Source organism: Artemia sp. Qi Xiang Cuo, chromosome 17 (assembly GCF_049724085.1).
Source record: "Artemia sp. Qi Xiang Cuo chromosome 17, ASM4972408v1, whole genome shotgun sequence".
Lineage (NCBI taxonomy): Eukaryota > Metazoa > Arthropoda > Branchiopoda > Anostraca > Artemiidae > Artemia > Artemia sp. Qi Xiang Cuo.
The window spans coordinates 24,761,322-24,777,938 of record NC_142810.1 but is presented as its reverse complement, the minus strand read 5'-3'; the positions used below and the strand labels follow the sequence as shown (position 1 = coordinate 24,777,938).

General features: G+C 33.8%; 1 protein-coding gene across 1 annotated transcript in view; it reads left to right on the top strand.

Moving 5' to 3' along the window:
• Positions 1-16,617, top strand: part of LOC148942036 (ubiquitin carboxyl-terminal hydrolase 2-like) — a 51,742-nt gene that overhangs the window by 17,099 nt on the left and 18,026 nt on the right. Inside the window, exon 4 of the mRNA XM_089103214.1 lies at positions 14,717-14,832. Within this exon, the coding sequence (XP_088959340.1) occupies positions 14,717-14,832 (116 nt within the window). The remainder of the gene's footprint in view (positions 1-14,716; positions 14,833-16,617) is intronic.

Sequence of the window (16,617 nt, the reverse complement as noted above, 5' to 3'; positions counted from 1 at the left end):
CCTTGTTTGGAGAGAATACTTATGGCACATTCTTTTTAGCTTCGGAATTCCATCATGATTTAGTCTTTCTCATTAGGGACATGTACACAAAGTTCAGAAACCGTGTTATGGCTGGAGAAGGCCTTACCAAAAGCTTTTTAACATCAACCGATGTTCTGCAAGGTTGCTTGCTGTCACCGGAGCTTTTCAATCTCTTTTTAACTGCAGTCCTTTCACAAACTGATAGCCCACCTGGTTTTTTCTATATAGAGTGGGCTGATACATTGTTTACCTTGGTAGATTACTCACCTCCGATAATAACCACTCTAAAGATATCAAGACTTGTCTGGTACTTAAAAAATTCCAACCTTAAAAGTTTCTTGTCCATCTAGAGGAACAAGAACACATCAATAACGCTTTAAAGTAAGGTAATTTAACTCGCTTATCACCCTTATCTCCATTTTTGTGTGTGAATCCTTGACTGTAAAAACAGATGATATATCGTCTTGCTGCCTTCGAAACAGAATCACTGCGACGTATTCCCGGTTTATCTAATCATGATATAATTTCCAACATCAAGCTTCTCCGTAAACTCAAGGTCAAACTAACCATCCCCGACAGAATAAAACTGTTGCAGCTTATATGGCTAGGGCTATAAAAATACCTTTTATTAAAGCTTTGGTATTTTATTGTTTTTACCTGCAATTAATTAAAAAAAAAATCCGAAAATGAAGTTTTTAAAATAAAATTAAAGAGACTTATTAAAATTAATACCAGCAAAAATAAATTTCTAAAATAATTTATACTCGAAACGACCAGAAATTACTATTAAAGAATAAATGAAACTCAAAACGAACCGAAACTAAATAAACAATCATAAACAAACATGCTACATGTAGTAATAGAGTTTAATAAATAAATCTTAAAACAAGTAGGTCTAAAACCTAAATTGAATACTCAAATCAAACTGGAAAAAAAGATTGCTACAAACAAGAGTTTGGCAATTGCCCCCTCCCTCTCCCCTAACTAAGCCATTGGCGTTATACTAAAAACTATGTGTCTTGAACAGTCCTTGGAAAGAACTAATAAAATTACACTGAATATTTTATTTATGATTATATTAGTTGCTGAAAGTTCAGGAGGAAGAAGTCAAGTTTGCAGTTGCAACCAGTCTCATTCGAAGCTACAATACTAGCAGTTGTGGTAGTGGTGGCCCTGAATGTTTCAAGCTGTTACCCTTACCCGTTCCTAAATTATTACAGATATACCTTTTTGATAATTGGGACACAGATAGTCTCATTGGATTTAGGTAACAAACACCTCAACATTTCCCGAAATTTTGCCTCAATACCCTTGGCATTTTTGGACACACCCAAAACCAAACCTTTCTCCCTTCTCAATGATAAATCTTGTATGAAAATAAAGGAAAAATCTCATAATTTACAATACTTGTCCTGGGGGCTGTACGGGTATGACATCCCTAGAGGGAAACCTGTTATGCCTCTTTAATTTGCACTTTACTGAAAAAAAAAGTTTGATTGACGTATGCTGATATTTATGATATATTTTTTATTTATGAAAGTAAAATAGATAAAACATTTAAAACATATTTTTTTTATGTAAAGCTCAAATTATGTTATGGTCTTGAGAAGGCCTTGGGGTTATCAGTTCTACTCATGTTAATTTTTGGTCGTTTTGAATTTGACTCGGCTATTTATTATAATTTCTGTTCGTTTTGATTTTTGTTTATTTAATGATAGCGATTTGGGGTAATTTTACGCTTGGACAATTATTTGACTTTATTTTTACTGATTTTTGGTTTAATGGAGCTCTTTACTTTTCTTTGAAAAACATGTTTTGTGTAAACTTTTTTTTAGTTAATTTCTCTTTGTTTTTTATTGACATAGTTTTTTTCATAGAAAAAAATAGTATCTTTTTTTCTATAAAGTTCCATAGTTTGGGTTGTTATTTGTATGTTGGAGAAACTATTTTAAAAAATTTTTATCCTGACACACAGCGTTTTTTTTTATTTAATTTTATATTTCATGGATTTGACCTGAAAAATAAAAATCAATTTCATTCCCAAAAGATTTTATCTCTGCTCTTTGACAACCTGGATACACTTCCACTCTTTTTACTTATTTGAGTTATAAGAGCAGAAGTAGTAACAGTGATAACCCCAAAATTATCAGCTTTATACCCTCAGTCGTTCTCGATATACTGCTGAGGTGTCTTGGCAAAATCTAGAACCAGTTACTACATTTCAAAACAAAGCCATAGAAATGTCAGAAGTATTTTCTTATATCATGTTTTTACTCTGGCACTAGTGTTATTATTATTAATTATTCATATTGCTGAAATATTTATTTTTTTTAGACCTACTAGACATTTTTTTCATATAATTTAATGCTTACCTTAAATAGAGAAAAAAAGCTTTATTTAAGTTCGTCTATAAAACGAAAAATAAACTGAAAGATTAAAGTATTTTTTAACTGCCTTCATGATCTCCATCTGCAACTCTAATTTTGAGTCATCCGGTTCTTTATTCAGATGAGATAACAAGTGATTGCAGAAACTCCAGATCATGCTGGTCATTGCTGTTTTTTTTTGTCAATTGCTTGCTGTTCCTTCAGGTCTGTTTGATCTCTAGACCCTGTCTTTGTTCTATTATGAGTTTTATTTTGGCTTTTTGATGCATATATTTGTTGCCTACTAGAAGCTTGGGAACTTTGGATATCTGTTTGATTGTTAATGAGAATTTCTTCACTAAGGGTAATAAAATCAGCATCATTCACTTCAGCATACTTATATTGTGGGCACCCCCTGCACACTCTGAATAAATGTCCACTGATATATTCTCATCTTGAACAGTGTTCCCTTTTGTCTTGTGGTTCCTTTCAATTATATGTTCAGAAAGTAAGTTCATTCTTTGTACAAAATTTTGGTCTTCTGGCTTTAAGCTTATACTAGCACCAGATCCACTTGTAGATCTCCCTTTTTTTTCTTTAGGTAGACATAGTGGTCTCTCAGGCTCTCAAGCTCCCTTCTTTCCATAAGCTCATTAACTAGAAACTAACCCAATGAATACTAAATTTTTAAATTTTTAAACTTTAACCAAACTCATTTTATAGCCCACTTTTTATTGCAGCTTATTCATAAAATATATTGTGGAGATTTAGAATTTTTCTCCTGAATAGCACGAACTCCATAGCTAATTAATTCTATGGAGCAACAAAAAAAGAATTTTTGAACCACAGAAAGTCAAGGATCACTTAGAAAAGAAGTAAAATTTACTATGCCTTAAATCAAATTTATTGAAACAAGTACTTTGCCTACACCCAATTATACAACATTTGTTAGGGTACTAACTGAATTAATATCATTTCTTTACTACTATAATACCTCAATGCACAAATACTCAATAGACCCTACTGTATTTCCATTTGCTTATCAAAGTTGAGTGTCACTTAAAACATGTTGGTGATGGGCCAAAATACCATGCATATTCAGTGTCCTGATTTGAAGCTTTAAAATACAATACAATTTGTTGTGTTTGTATCAAATTTTAAGGTTTCTTTGGGTCCAACTAAAGTTAGTCAAAATCAACTTTTACTTGAAGACCATATCCACACTCAGGTGTTTGGGGAAATGATGACATTGTATTTACTATTCTCTTTTTTTTTCTTTATTTCAAAGTTCATGTTTTTCTATGACATTTTCCTTCCTTTCTGACAAAGTTCTTAAAGATCACACATTACATGGATATAATGACCGAATATTATTTCCAACTATGTCATTCAAATCTTTTTACTAAATGGTTTTATCCTTCATTTAAATTCTTAGCAATGTTTGGTAGTTGATATATCTATCTGTGCCAATAAATCCATACAAATATATTTCAACACCACTGGAAATATTGCTGTAGCCTACTGTGAATATGCTGTCTGTTGTGAATTCCATAAATATAATTTTCACATGTTGGAAATGTAAATAAAGTGTTGGTGTAAAAAAAATAATTTAAAATATATAGCCTATTGCCTATGTTATAAACAAAAGTTTGCGAATCATTGATGCTTGTAATTTTTTGTACTTATTCCAATCAAAACTTAGGTAATATTGTAGTTTTATCATTTTGAGAAAAAACAAATAGCCTTAAATAGACCATAGTGAACCCAATCATGGGGAATGGCAATACAATGCAAGTTAGCATTACAGATCAGCAGCTTTGTAGGAGAAAATGGCTTAATAAACTTAAAAATATACCATTAGATTCCTTGTTTTATGTTCTTTTCCTGTATCACATGTGTTTCTGACTTCCCTAATGGTCCTGGATATATCCCTAAGATAGCCTATATAAAACTTCTAAATTGCCAAAGAAATTAACTTAGTCTTTATTTTTTCTCAATGATCCTAAATCTTTTTCATTATAGAGGATGTTGAGAAGCTAGATCAAACTATCCATTTAAATGTACCAAAGAAGGTTAGATCCTAATCTAAATTTATTCTTGCTTCAACCTCATAAAGAATATTTTAAATCCTGAGTTAAGTTACAAAACTAATGTCCTAAATATCATTTTAAATGAGTAACTGTACCACAAAAGGTTTTATTTTAACCTCAAACCCAAAAAGAATTGAAAAAAAACTAGCAATATTTATCAAAGTATAGCCTATCCTAGCCTAGGCCCACAAATCAAGACAGTCTATACTTACTACTTTCTTTCCTGCTGATGAAAAACTTGGCTCAGACTTTCCAAAGAATTTAGTTTAAATTGCTTGTCCTTGAAAACAGGGTACTTTGAGCTATTTAACCTTTTCCAGCTTCTGCAAACTAAAATATTTTCTCATCTAAGTTCAATTTTGCTCAAAGGTAAACGTAAGAAGTTGAAATACTTTCAACTTCTTCCGTCAGACCTCTAGCGTTGCGTTTTGACTAACGGTTACGTTAACGTAAGGTCTTACGGAGGGTTATGAGTCTTACGGAAGGCTTACGGAGTTCAGTGTGAAGGGGAGAACGGAAAGCCGAAATTCAATGTGAAGGAACCTTAAAGGTGACAAGACAGTTGCCGACGGGTTTTTTTTTTACGGGAAAAATATCGTTTGTCGTTATCAGCGGTCTTTAGTTGGATAACGACAGAAAAAAATTCTTTGAAGACTCAAGTATTTTCTCTGAAGTTTACAAATTTTCTAGTGCCCTCTCCCCTATGCAGGCATTTTTTCTAGCCAAATAAATAGCAAACAGATAGCAACAAAAAATGTTTTATTTCCGTTATTTTTTTTCAGTAATATAAAGCATATCTTAATAATATAAAATATAAAACAATGGTTACAAAAATACAATATCATCAGAAAAACATAATTCACTGATCCCCACAAAGGCTCTACGGCCTGAAAAGGAGGGAATACGAATACTAGTCAAACACTAGCTAATAAATAAAGAATAACAAATTAATAAAAGATAAAAAGAGGGAGAGATGAAATAGAGGATTTTGTTTTTCTGCCGGCTTTTAAAATAGAAGACTTCAACAGGCTGGATTCCTATTGGAATCAAAAACTGTTAGGACACAAAGTGAAAAGGTTCAAATTCTCTTCTGAAGTTTATAAATTTTGCCAAACCCTACCCTGCCTTTAATTGAATCTTTTTCTAGCCTATTAAATAGCAAATTGGAAGCAAAAATATAATCTGCTTCCTGTCTGTCGGATCTTAGGATACGATGAATTTAATTTAATTAATCCCTCAAAAGCTTAATGAATTTGAAATTCATTCTTATTTAAAAGTCTTGATGTGAACAGTGACAAGACTGTTGCCGACGGGTTAGTTTTTTTTTTTTTTTTTTTTTTAACAGGAAACACATCGTTCATCTTCATTGAAAGCGGTTTTTATTTGATTAATGACAAGAAAAAAAAAATCTTGGAAACTTAACTCTGAAGTTCACAAATTTTCCAATGCCTCCCCCCCCCCGATGACGGTATTTGTTCTGACCTAATAAATGACAAACAGATAACCAAAAAAATTATTCCGTTTTATTGGATTTTACAATAAATCCGTGTTATCGGATTTTTACAAAGAGAAGGGATGACAGAAATGACATTCAATATTAACTCAAAAACATAAAGTCAAAAATAACATTTACACTGCTGCCAGAACGAAATTCGATATTGTTTTTGTTTGTCTTGCTTTCTCTTTACCAACACAATTTTACATGGCGATGTTAAGACGAATTTTCCCCCCCGGGGGGGGGGATTTTCACGGTAGAAATTTTTCATGGGGAATTTTTAGCGAGAGAAATTCTCTATTGAGGGATCGAGAATGCAATTGTTAGGAGGAAGTTTTCTGACGGTGAGAGGGGGTTTATATGGGTGGAAATTTCTCTGCGAGAAGTTTTCCGTAGGAAGAGGGACTTTTAAATGGAGGAACAAGAGCAGATTTTGCAGGCATTTCTTAAGAAAGATCGCAAATTAAATATTATAAAATAAAATTACCTGAAAGTTGAAATTATTTGAATTATCGGTAAATATCTATTTTAATGGTATTTCGAATAAGTAAGTAAATAGTAAGTATGTAAGTAGTAGTAAGAAGTAAGTAAGGGCATTTCAAATAGTCTATATCAGATCTGCAAGACATTTGAAGGCAATTGGAGACCAACAATGATCCACCGACCTTTTCAACATGACTTGCAGGAAAGTTGGTGACTGAGATTGTTCATATTATATGAGTTTTGCTAACTGGAATTGCAATGGGGGTGACCAAGTTTTTGGGTTGACTCAAGACGGACAATGTGGACACTGTACTTGTAAGCAAAACAGGGGACTGAAATATTTTGAAAGACTTAGGTTTTTCAACAGAAATAATTACGTATCTGAGGGGGCTATCCTCTCCTCAATGTCTTACTCTTTATGCTAAAGTTTAACTTATTGCCCCAATTATTTCAGAGAGACTACTGAAATACAAGGGTCCTTTAATTAAAATTAGAAGTTTTTTTGGAAATATAACAAATGTAACTCAGAGAGGAAAGAAACTAACAAAATGAAAAATAATAAAAAAGGGTGAAAATATTGGAAGTATAAAAAAAACTTTAGCGTAAAGAGTTGGGTATTTAGGAGGTGGTACCCCCCCCCCCTCTTATCTACAAAATAATTTCTGTTTGTTCTAAGTTTTAATGATATTCCCTGCTTTCAGTTGAAAAAACGTGATTTCTTATACTTAAGTGAAGGGGTTTTGAAAATCAAACAGTTCATGGTAACAAACCGTAAGTAAGGAGCAACTTGGCCTAATAGTTGCCGAAACTCTAAAGACAGAATTTTGATAATATAAGATGCATCTAAAGAATTCGATTTTCATACTGATTCCAAATATACGAGATTCACTAAGTTTAATGTTACCCTTCAAAAGAACAGAGCCGAAGAAAATTTGCCTGTTTAAAAAAAAGGAATCCCCCTGAAAAGTCAAGGAATTTTATTCAAACTAGCACCATAAGATTCAGCATATCAGAGAACCCTATCGTGGAAGTTCCAAAGTCCCCTCTGCGAAAACGTGGAATTCTGCATATGTTTTTTCCAGAAGAAAGTTCACAGATGCGAGTTCATTTGTTTTTTGCTTTTGTTAGTTTTTTCCTCTGGGGATGGTATTACTAGAATAATGGAAAAAGGCTCATCGCAACGGAAATTAAAAACTCTAGTAACCTTTTAAGTAACCAAAAAGAATGGAGAGCAACTGGCGCTCCTACCACATTCTTTTGTCTCAAAAATTTTCCGATAAAAGTTTTGACAACCATTTTGTTCAGCATAGTTGAAGCGTCCAATAAAAATTATTTTTTTTTATCTCATTTTCTCTTTGGTGACTATTTTTTACATGTGGAGATCGGGGAAATTGTCCTGGGGAAGATTAAACAAAAATTGAAATAAGGTTTCGTCAATTCTCCGTTTCTTTACAGAGATCATCTTTTTGTTTTTTTCAGTTTTGATTGAGCCTCTCTGACCTCAGGAAGCTCACGAACGTCCATATTTCTTACGAGCCTTGAGTCATTAAGCTCGGGTAGCAAGCAATGTTCCCAAAAGTAGTCAAGCTTTGGCAACATTTTTTTTCCAAAATTCCGTGTCACGTTGGATCTCGACAATTTCGAAATCACTTTCGTCAACAAAAGCAATTAGAAAGCAAGTTTCTCGGTCTAAGATATTAAGCTGCCCCTGTGTTTGGTAATTATATTTGTGATCACAATTGAGTACAATACGGTTCTCGACAGAATTCCACCTAAGGAAAAAACTATTCACTAAATGTTCTTGTACAGCTTCTTTTATTGTTTTCTCTTTTGGAATATTTGTTACTGTTTTAACTTCTACAAGTCCAGAGTCGCATATCTTGTCAGGAGAAGCTACAAGCCACCACCTTTCCTTATCAGCAAAAAGACCAAAATCATCTGATCTTTGAACAATTTCGCACTTTTCTTTCGAAACACATTATTGCAATTGGCTCACATTGGATTCCGTGCGTCATTTGCCAGTTATAATGTATTTGTTTTTCTGTCACTATTTCTTTGACCAATCTCGCGGAAGATGTGACAGGTTGCCGAACATAGATTGAATAGAATCGTGTACTTGAAATAGTTTTCATTCTCTTAGAAATCCGTTTGTGATTATCGGCTTGGCTAGCTGTAATGCCGGGCAACTTTTTGAGTTGTTCGATAGTTGTTGTCATTTTTTTCAAGTACAGTTCTTTGGCATCTTCTGGAGATCCAACACAGATCCAACTTCTGGAGTGTGGTCGGGATAACACGTAAGTTGGCTACCATAAAATCTTCTACGGATGTGGATTTAGCATGATTTGAAAAACGATCAGAAATTAAATCTAAACAAGATTTTTCTCAAATGAGAGTATAGAGAATTTTTCCGGCGTAATTGTCCGCAGGAAGTTTTCCGGGGGAATTTTCAACGATGATGTCATTATCCAGGGGGATTTTATGTGGGCGGAACTATCCAAGGGCAAGGGTTTTTTTCCTTCCAAGGAAACAAATTTGTTTTCTTCCAAGGAGGAGGGGGGTCAGAAATTCTCCACATCATTTGAAAATGACATGAAATTAATTAAAAACTAGTTTTTCTAAAGTGAAAATAAGGAGCAACATTAAAATTTAAGAAGAACATAAATTAGTGCTTACCTACATGGCCTCCATATGCTGAATTTTAGGGGGGAAGCTGTGAAAAATACTTTATATCCTTGAATATCAGTATATACTTTATCATTTTTATTAGAGAGCACCTTGTTGTGTGAACACACGATTTTCCCTATAAAAATGTAAATGACAGGGGGTGGGCTGGCTACCCCTGGGCATCCATGCTTGCATAAAAGCAACTGCCCGCTCCTCTTGAAAAACTTGGTTAATTCCGTATTAGCCACCGTATTAGCCAATGTACCTTATTAGCCAATGCCTACCTTATTAGCCAATCCGTTAGGCATACTTGTCTAAAATATAAAACACACTCGAGAGCTTGTATTGCGAATACCCGGTTTTTCACGCTGTCTATACCAGACAATAGCCTTTGGCTCCTTGAGAACCCACATCCTCTATTTTTTTTTATATTAAATATTTAGTTGGTATTTTGGTTAGGTTAGGTTATTTTAGGTTACGCGCTCTGGGCTGCCCCCCCTCCATAATTTTTGGGGTGGTTTTCATAATTTTGTTACTTAAAAATTGTATTTTAATATTATTTTTTTTTGTTTCATTAGCATTCACCAAACTTCACTTCTCGAGTGTGTTTTATATAATAGACAAGTACCGCCAATACACACACGAGAAGGGAAGTTAGGTTAATCCTGATGAAATATACCAAAATATGGTGAAAATATATTACTTTATTACCAAAATTATGGAAACTACAATAAAGAATTATGTCAAGCGGGCCGCCCAGAACGCAGTATATTAAATACCTAACCCAACGAAAATACAAACTCTACATATTAAAGATTTGATAACAATATAACTATATCCTAGTTTTTCTGCTGGGCAGAAGTCCCAAAAGTTGTTTTTTTCTATTTGATTCCTAAATAGATTGACCTAGAACAAGGTAAACTGAATAATAAAATCTAAGCATGCACATATTTATCATAGAATATTAAAGAAAATTAACTTACCTTCGGAACTGTCCCAACTTTCGCCTTTAAATAATCGTTGCCAGTCTTTTATTCCCCATCATCATTTTTCACTTAATTTCAATTCGTTTTCACAAAAACTCTAATGAGATAATCACCTCAATATTATTGAACAGTCAAGCATGAAGCAGGAAATACTCCAATCAAACTAAGCATGGGCACTGTTCTGTTTTGTTTTTTTTTTTTGTTTTTTTTTAAATAAAAAAATAAAAAGGGTTTGAAAGAAAAAGAACATAAACAGAACACATAAGAAAAAAACAGGAGACCTGTTTCTGTTTCTATTTTTTTTTTGTAAAACAGAAAATAGCTGTTTTCGCTCAAAAACAGCTGTTTTAACAGCTTTTGTTTTTCAACGCTTAGACCTTCAAGAAAAACAAGAGTAAGTGATATTTTTTGTTTTATTATGATAAAGTTAATAATATAATCATTCATTTGATTTTTAGAACTTATCACTCAAAAACATGCGCTTTTCTATCATCTTTGACATTGTGCGGGCCATTTGCTTCCTCGTGAAATAACCAGCCATTGAAAATGCCGATTCGCTTGGCACACTGGTTGCTGGTACGCTTAGACGCTGTATAGCAATGCTTGGCAGCTCCAGAAATATTACATGGTTTTGATTCCAGAAAATGAATGGGTCGCCAATCTGAAAAAATTAACTTTTAGTAAACAGAAATGCATAGGGGACGCCGGGGTTGAACTGGACGTGGGTTGAACCGAACACCCTCTATTACTCAGACCCCATTTGGTGAAAAACTCTAAAATAATTTCTAAGAGTGCCATTTTACTTCATGTCCAGGGGATGAATTACTGGTTTGGTTGATTGATCCTTTCAAAAGTTAAAATGCAAAAAGCTGTAAGTATAATGCAAGAAATTTTTTGATTGTTTCTCTAAATTCTTGTCATACTAGAATTGTAAAAAGCTGCGCTATCTACTTTTTATTTAAGGATATTTGTCCAGTGGCTGTCTTAGTCAGAGTGTGAGGGGGGGGGGTAATCCGGATTTATTTTGTAGTTTAACCTGGCGGTGTCCGGTTCTACCCTACATGAGCAAGAGTAGATGATTGTTTCATTTCTTTCCACTAACCTGCAAGCTCAGTTTGCAAGGATAACCCCAGAACAATTAGGCCTTTCCCGCTATTGAGAAATATTCACACAAGCTCTCGTAAGCGCCGCAAAAGAGGCAGAACCAGGATACTCACTGACACTCAAGAAAAGGAAGAAATTGGGTGAGAAAAGCAGGGAAAGGGAGAGAGAAAAACGACCTAAGGAGACGCCCATTCATTTAATGAATCATTACATCTTTGTGAAGAACACAATACTGATGATCTTCCGTTCAGTCCATATCCTTTGTCAGTAGGGGATTACGTCCTTCTCAAGTCTCAGGTTAAGAAGTCAAACCGCTGCCATGTCGGCTTAATGCAGGAGATTTCAGACGGTGAAGCTACGATTAGTTTCATGTACAAGAAAACCAAAAGGTTTGTCTTCCCCGAGGCAGAAGATGTTGCAAGTGTGGATTTTTCTGATATTCTGCAGTCTTCCAAAACGTTTTTCCTGTGGAGGAACCAGTAAAGTGCCTCAAGGCTTTCACTAAGAATTATGATTTTCCACAACACAAAATTTTGTATAACTTTTTGTATAAATTAATTTTGTATAACTGTATTCAAAGCAAAAAAAAAAAAAAATGTTTTATTGGCGAATTTACTGTTTGTACAGGACCACCGGTAGATTTCTGACATTTTTTTTCTTAGCTTTTCCGGTTCAAGCCTCAGCGTCTATTTATCAATAAAAAAATGAAACCCAAAACAAGAATATAACTTAGAATATAATATGTACTTTACTGAAAAAAATTCAAATGAATTTACTGAAAAAATGTCCATTGTCAGTTTAATATACATATGCTGATATTTATTCCTCAAAATCTTAATTAATTTTTTATTTCTGAAAGTTATAAAAGTGAAAACGTTTAAAAGAATTTTTTCAGTAAAGTACAAATTGTATTCTAGCTTTTAGAAAGCATAGAGTATAAAACCGTAATCAGATAAGTTTCTGCTCGTTTTGAGTTTGACTTGTTTTAATTTCTGTTTGTTTTGGATTTTATTTATTCATTGAACTGATTTGTGGTAGTTGTATGCTTAGTAGATTATTTGATTTTTTTTTCTTTTTTGGTTCAATGGGGTTCTTTACTTTTTTTGAAAAACTTATTTTGTGCAAAAAGTTTTTTGATTAACCCTTTCAGACCTGAACATCGAAGCAGTGCTTGAAAAATTCTGAAACCTTGCAATAGTAATCAGCGTAAGCTTAGTTTCAAGTTAATTTCAACTTCAATTATTTATTTCATTCACAAACTGAAATAGAAATGGTTACCATATGGTCACCTTAGGATAAAAAAGATTCATTTTACTTAATATGGAAGTTCATAAAACAGTTTCTCTCTCCATTCAGACACAACCGATCCTTATATTTAGCACAGAGCATTCGGCTAGTTGCACCCCTTGCACATTTTTCGTACCGGCAACATCCCTTTTCTGTGTCGGGTAGATGGCCAGCAGTGTCATATCGCACCGATTCTGACGGCATACCTGCTTCTTTAGTTTTTGTTTTTCGCTTTGTAGGAGCACTGACAGAGGGTCTACCAGCAAGAGGACTATTGCAGGGGGTTGTAAATCCTGAATGCATGATTGTTTAACCTTCGGACTGTTTTAGATAAAAATGACCATCTAAAAATTTTCATCGGATGTATTTGGGGAAAAACGGCGATTGGGAGTGGGAGGCTGGCTGCTATCCGATTACTTTTTATTCTTAAAAAGTGCACTAGAACTTTCGATCTCCAATTGAATGAGCCTCCTCAAAAGTGTATACGACCACCCCTTCCATAAAAACCTTATTTTTTAACAATGCAAAACTTCTAAAATCTACAGTAGCCCTTGCTTCCGGGGCTGTGGGGGTTTGTCAGTTATGAAGGCATTGGTATTTGGCCTTCATAGTATATTGAACATAATGACTATGTAAAAATTGTGATAGGGGCCATTTGGAGAAAAGAGAGCATAGAGAATCTGGTTGCCCTCTGATCTCTTTTTTTGGGGCACCTTCCTATTTTTAACAGGAACAAGTCAAGACTGACTATTCCCCCTCAATTTATTAACATGACAGTACAAGATATTACTAATAGGCCGTCTGGCTGCATCTTCCACGTCTTTGACAACTTCATCCTTGGCCTTTATTATTGATCTCCTTAATTCAAATTTTAATGTTTTTCCACTTTCTTTACATTCCTCTAATTTTCATATGGTCTTTCATTCAAATAATTCTTGTACAGGCTCCTCTTCCTATCAATTAAATATTAAGTATGTTCACTAATATTCTTAGCTTTGTTTGTAACTTTATTCTCGAAGACACCATCAGCAACTTCCCTTACTAATTTCCTAAAATTATTTCATCCATGTTCTTTGTTGTCAAATTATAAACTCTCCAGGTTAGTATTTAACTGTTCCTGGAAAGTTTTTCTTTAACTCTTATCTTGGAATCTATGAATCATATCTAAAAACCAGACTTTGAATTATATTAATTTTTGATGAATCATCTTGACAGGTGACATATCATAACTTAAAAAAAAAAAATTCCAGCACCATTGAGCATGTAAATGTTCTAACTTGTGTTTTGCCCGGTGATATTGCCTTATTTTTGTTAAATACAAGAAAACTGAGTACAAGGGTTTAATTTCTTGGGGTTCTTTTATACAGGGTTTCTGTGGAATTGGAAGACCTGTCATTCGCCCACCTATCCAGAAGCGAAACTGCAAACGACGTTGCAGGGTGACTTTAAGAAGTGGATTCCATTCAGAAAATTAGTTTGCAGTTAGTGCAATCCTCTAACCCTCAAGGAATAGCTAGATTACAGGAGGCTCTTTTAGTAGAGCTGTTGAATCTTCTCTGTGTTATTTTATTCTTTATATCTTCTATTTGGTTTTATATACATTTTATATATGAAAATAATTTAAAAAAAAGTCCAAGGCTTTAATATATGGGTTAGAGGCAATAGGCCCGGTGCTGCTTATGGAGGATGCTAGCTATTGTTCTTAGAAACCCTTTTTCGTCAAACTTCACCACTTATCTTGAAAGGTTTTTCCAAGTTATATGAAATTATATTATAAATGATGTTAGTTTAAGTTTGCTATTTAAGTTTTAAATAATATCAAGTATGGGATATCAAAAAATCTTTTATAGACTGTTTCATCTGAATTTCCGGTTTAGCATCTTTTTTTTTCTTTTTTTTTCAGAAATAGGATTTTGACTTGAGTTGACTTGGGGTTGATAGGTGTTATAAAATCTCGATAATGTACAATATCAAGAATATTTCAATTCGTCCTTGATTTTTAAGGAAGTCACATCAAATCAAAATAACTTTTGTTGATTAGAATCTTCCGTCTGTACTATTATATATTCCGTGATGAAAAATTGATATTTATTTAAACCCAAGTACGAAAAATTTAATATCAACCTTTTAAAAGCAGAATTATCAATAGGATGAAGCGTGTAGCGTATTTGGGTAACATGTGTTTACCTTTACTTTGCTTATTCCTTCTGTGCATTTCAGGGTGATGGTCTTGTTGGAATGAAAAACATTGGCAATACATGTTACATGAACTCTGTACTTCAATGTCTGCTACATTTGGAAGATTTGCGTGATTACTTCCTTGGAAATCACTTCAGGTACGATTGCCTTTTTCTTTCTCCCTCTTCTCTCTCTCCCCTCTTCCTCTCACCTGCTCTCTCCCTTGTATTCGTGTGCTTAATAAAGCGCGATAGAAAATCCTACATTTATTTTCATGATTTCAAATCTCTTTTTCACCTCCTTGATCCACGCTCCTTATTTTAAACTTACCAACGTTTCTTGTGCCACCCACCAATATCGTTGTGTTCGTTACAAAAAGGCAAGGACAAATTCTGTTGTTTTTTGTCCTTTCTTAATTTTTGCCTTACTATGGGCCAAATAATGACTTTTCTCATAAAAATTTAAGATTCATTGAATAAAAACAACTTTTATGATATTGGACACAGACCACAGCTAAATGGAGCTATTTTTTACAACATGGTTATTTGACAAGGTGGGTAAATTACGAACGAAATGTTTTTGAAACAATGGATACGGTATCTTAATTGTTCAATTTTATTTGGGCAAGTAGGTGACACCAATAAGCGATGCTACTCACTCGAGAGTAGTGAATTCCCAATATTGAGGACAAGTTCGTATCTGAGCTCATGGAGAGAGGTTAGTTTTAGTGACTTGATAGCAGATTCATTGTACACATAATTTGTACCGAGTATGATTTTTGCAGCACGTTTCTGCACAATTTCAATGTTGCTACTGAGATACTCTGTATCGTTCATTTCAGGGCCCCAGACCGAACATGTGTACTAAAGTAATGGCTGCAAATTATACAGATATACCAGTTTGGTTTACATTGCAGGGAAACCCAGGTGCTGGCAAAGTATACTTTCTTTAATGGGTTTGCAACATTTGGGCTAAGGGAGCAGTCTAAGCTAAAAGTGACGCGGAGTATAACTGCAGTTGAATGACCACCATGGTTTGGGACAGGAGAGATCAAGCTTTAGTGGTTTGAACATCAACAATTTTGTCATATTCTCGTTGGTTTGGTACTCATATATGTCACACTGGACTACAAAAGTCGAATTGATGTTCCTATGGAACAGTGAGAAGATTTGGTTCTTGTCTGCTAGGTATTTTAGCAGGATGAATAAGTCATCAACGTATTTAAAACTATCCTCAACTACAGAAAGTACATAATTTTTCACCGCTAGAAACAGCAGGGCTCCAGTTTGGTGCCTTGAGGTGCTCTTTTTTATCCTTGTTTTGGTTTTCTTTTTTTGTGTGTGTGTCATGACATGCTCATGTTAGCTACATCTATTATAGTGAATTAACATATTCTATTCTAATCCAAGGTCACCCTGGAAAAGTGCATGATTTACTTAGATTCATAGATCCTCGATAAAAAAGTTATTATCGGCCTTTTAGTCTATTTAGAAAACACATTTAAAAAAATGAATTTATTGTTTTTCAACTTTTAGTCTTCTCTGATAATAATAGATCTTTCTATAAAAAAAAGAGAAAAAAGGCTAAAGACATTTTAATTCGTTTCTATTTTTTAACAAAGTCACCTCCATCAAGTGAACGTTTGAGCTGCATAAATTTACAAGCTTCCTCTAAACAACGTTTCTTTTGTGTTGATGGCTCCATCATTGGACGCTTATCTTAGATAATAAAGGGATTCTAATGTTTTAGTCTGTTTATTAAGTTAATTTGGGAAAATTTGGAGTTAACTTAAAAGAACTAAAGTTATAATATTTTTGCTTCTTTAGCTTGAATATCTTAGGATAACTGATCATTGGAAATTATTGGGCGCATGAAAGAGAATAAGAATGTCAAAAAATTGGTATTATCAAATATTTTAACAGTTTATGCTGTCCCTAATCACC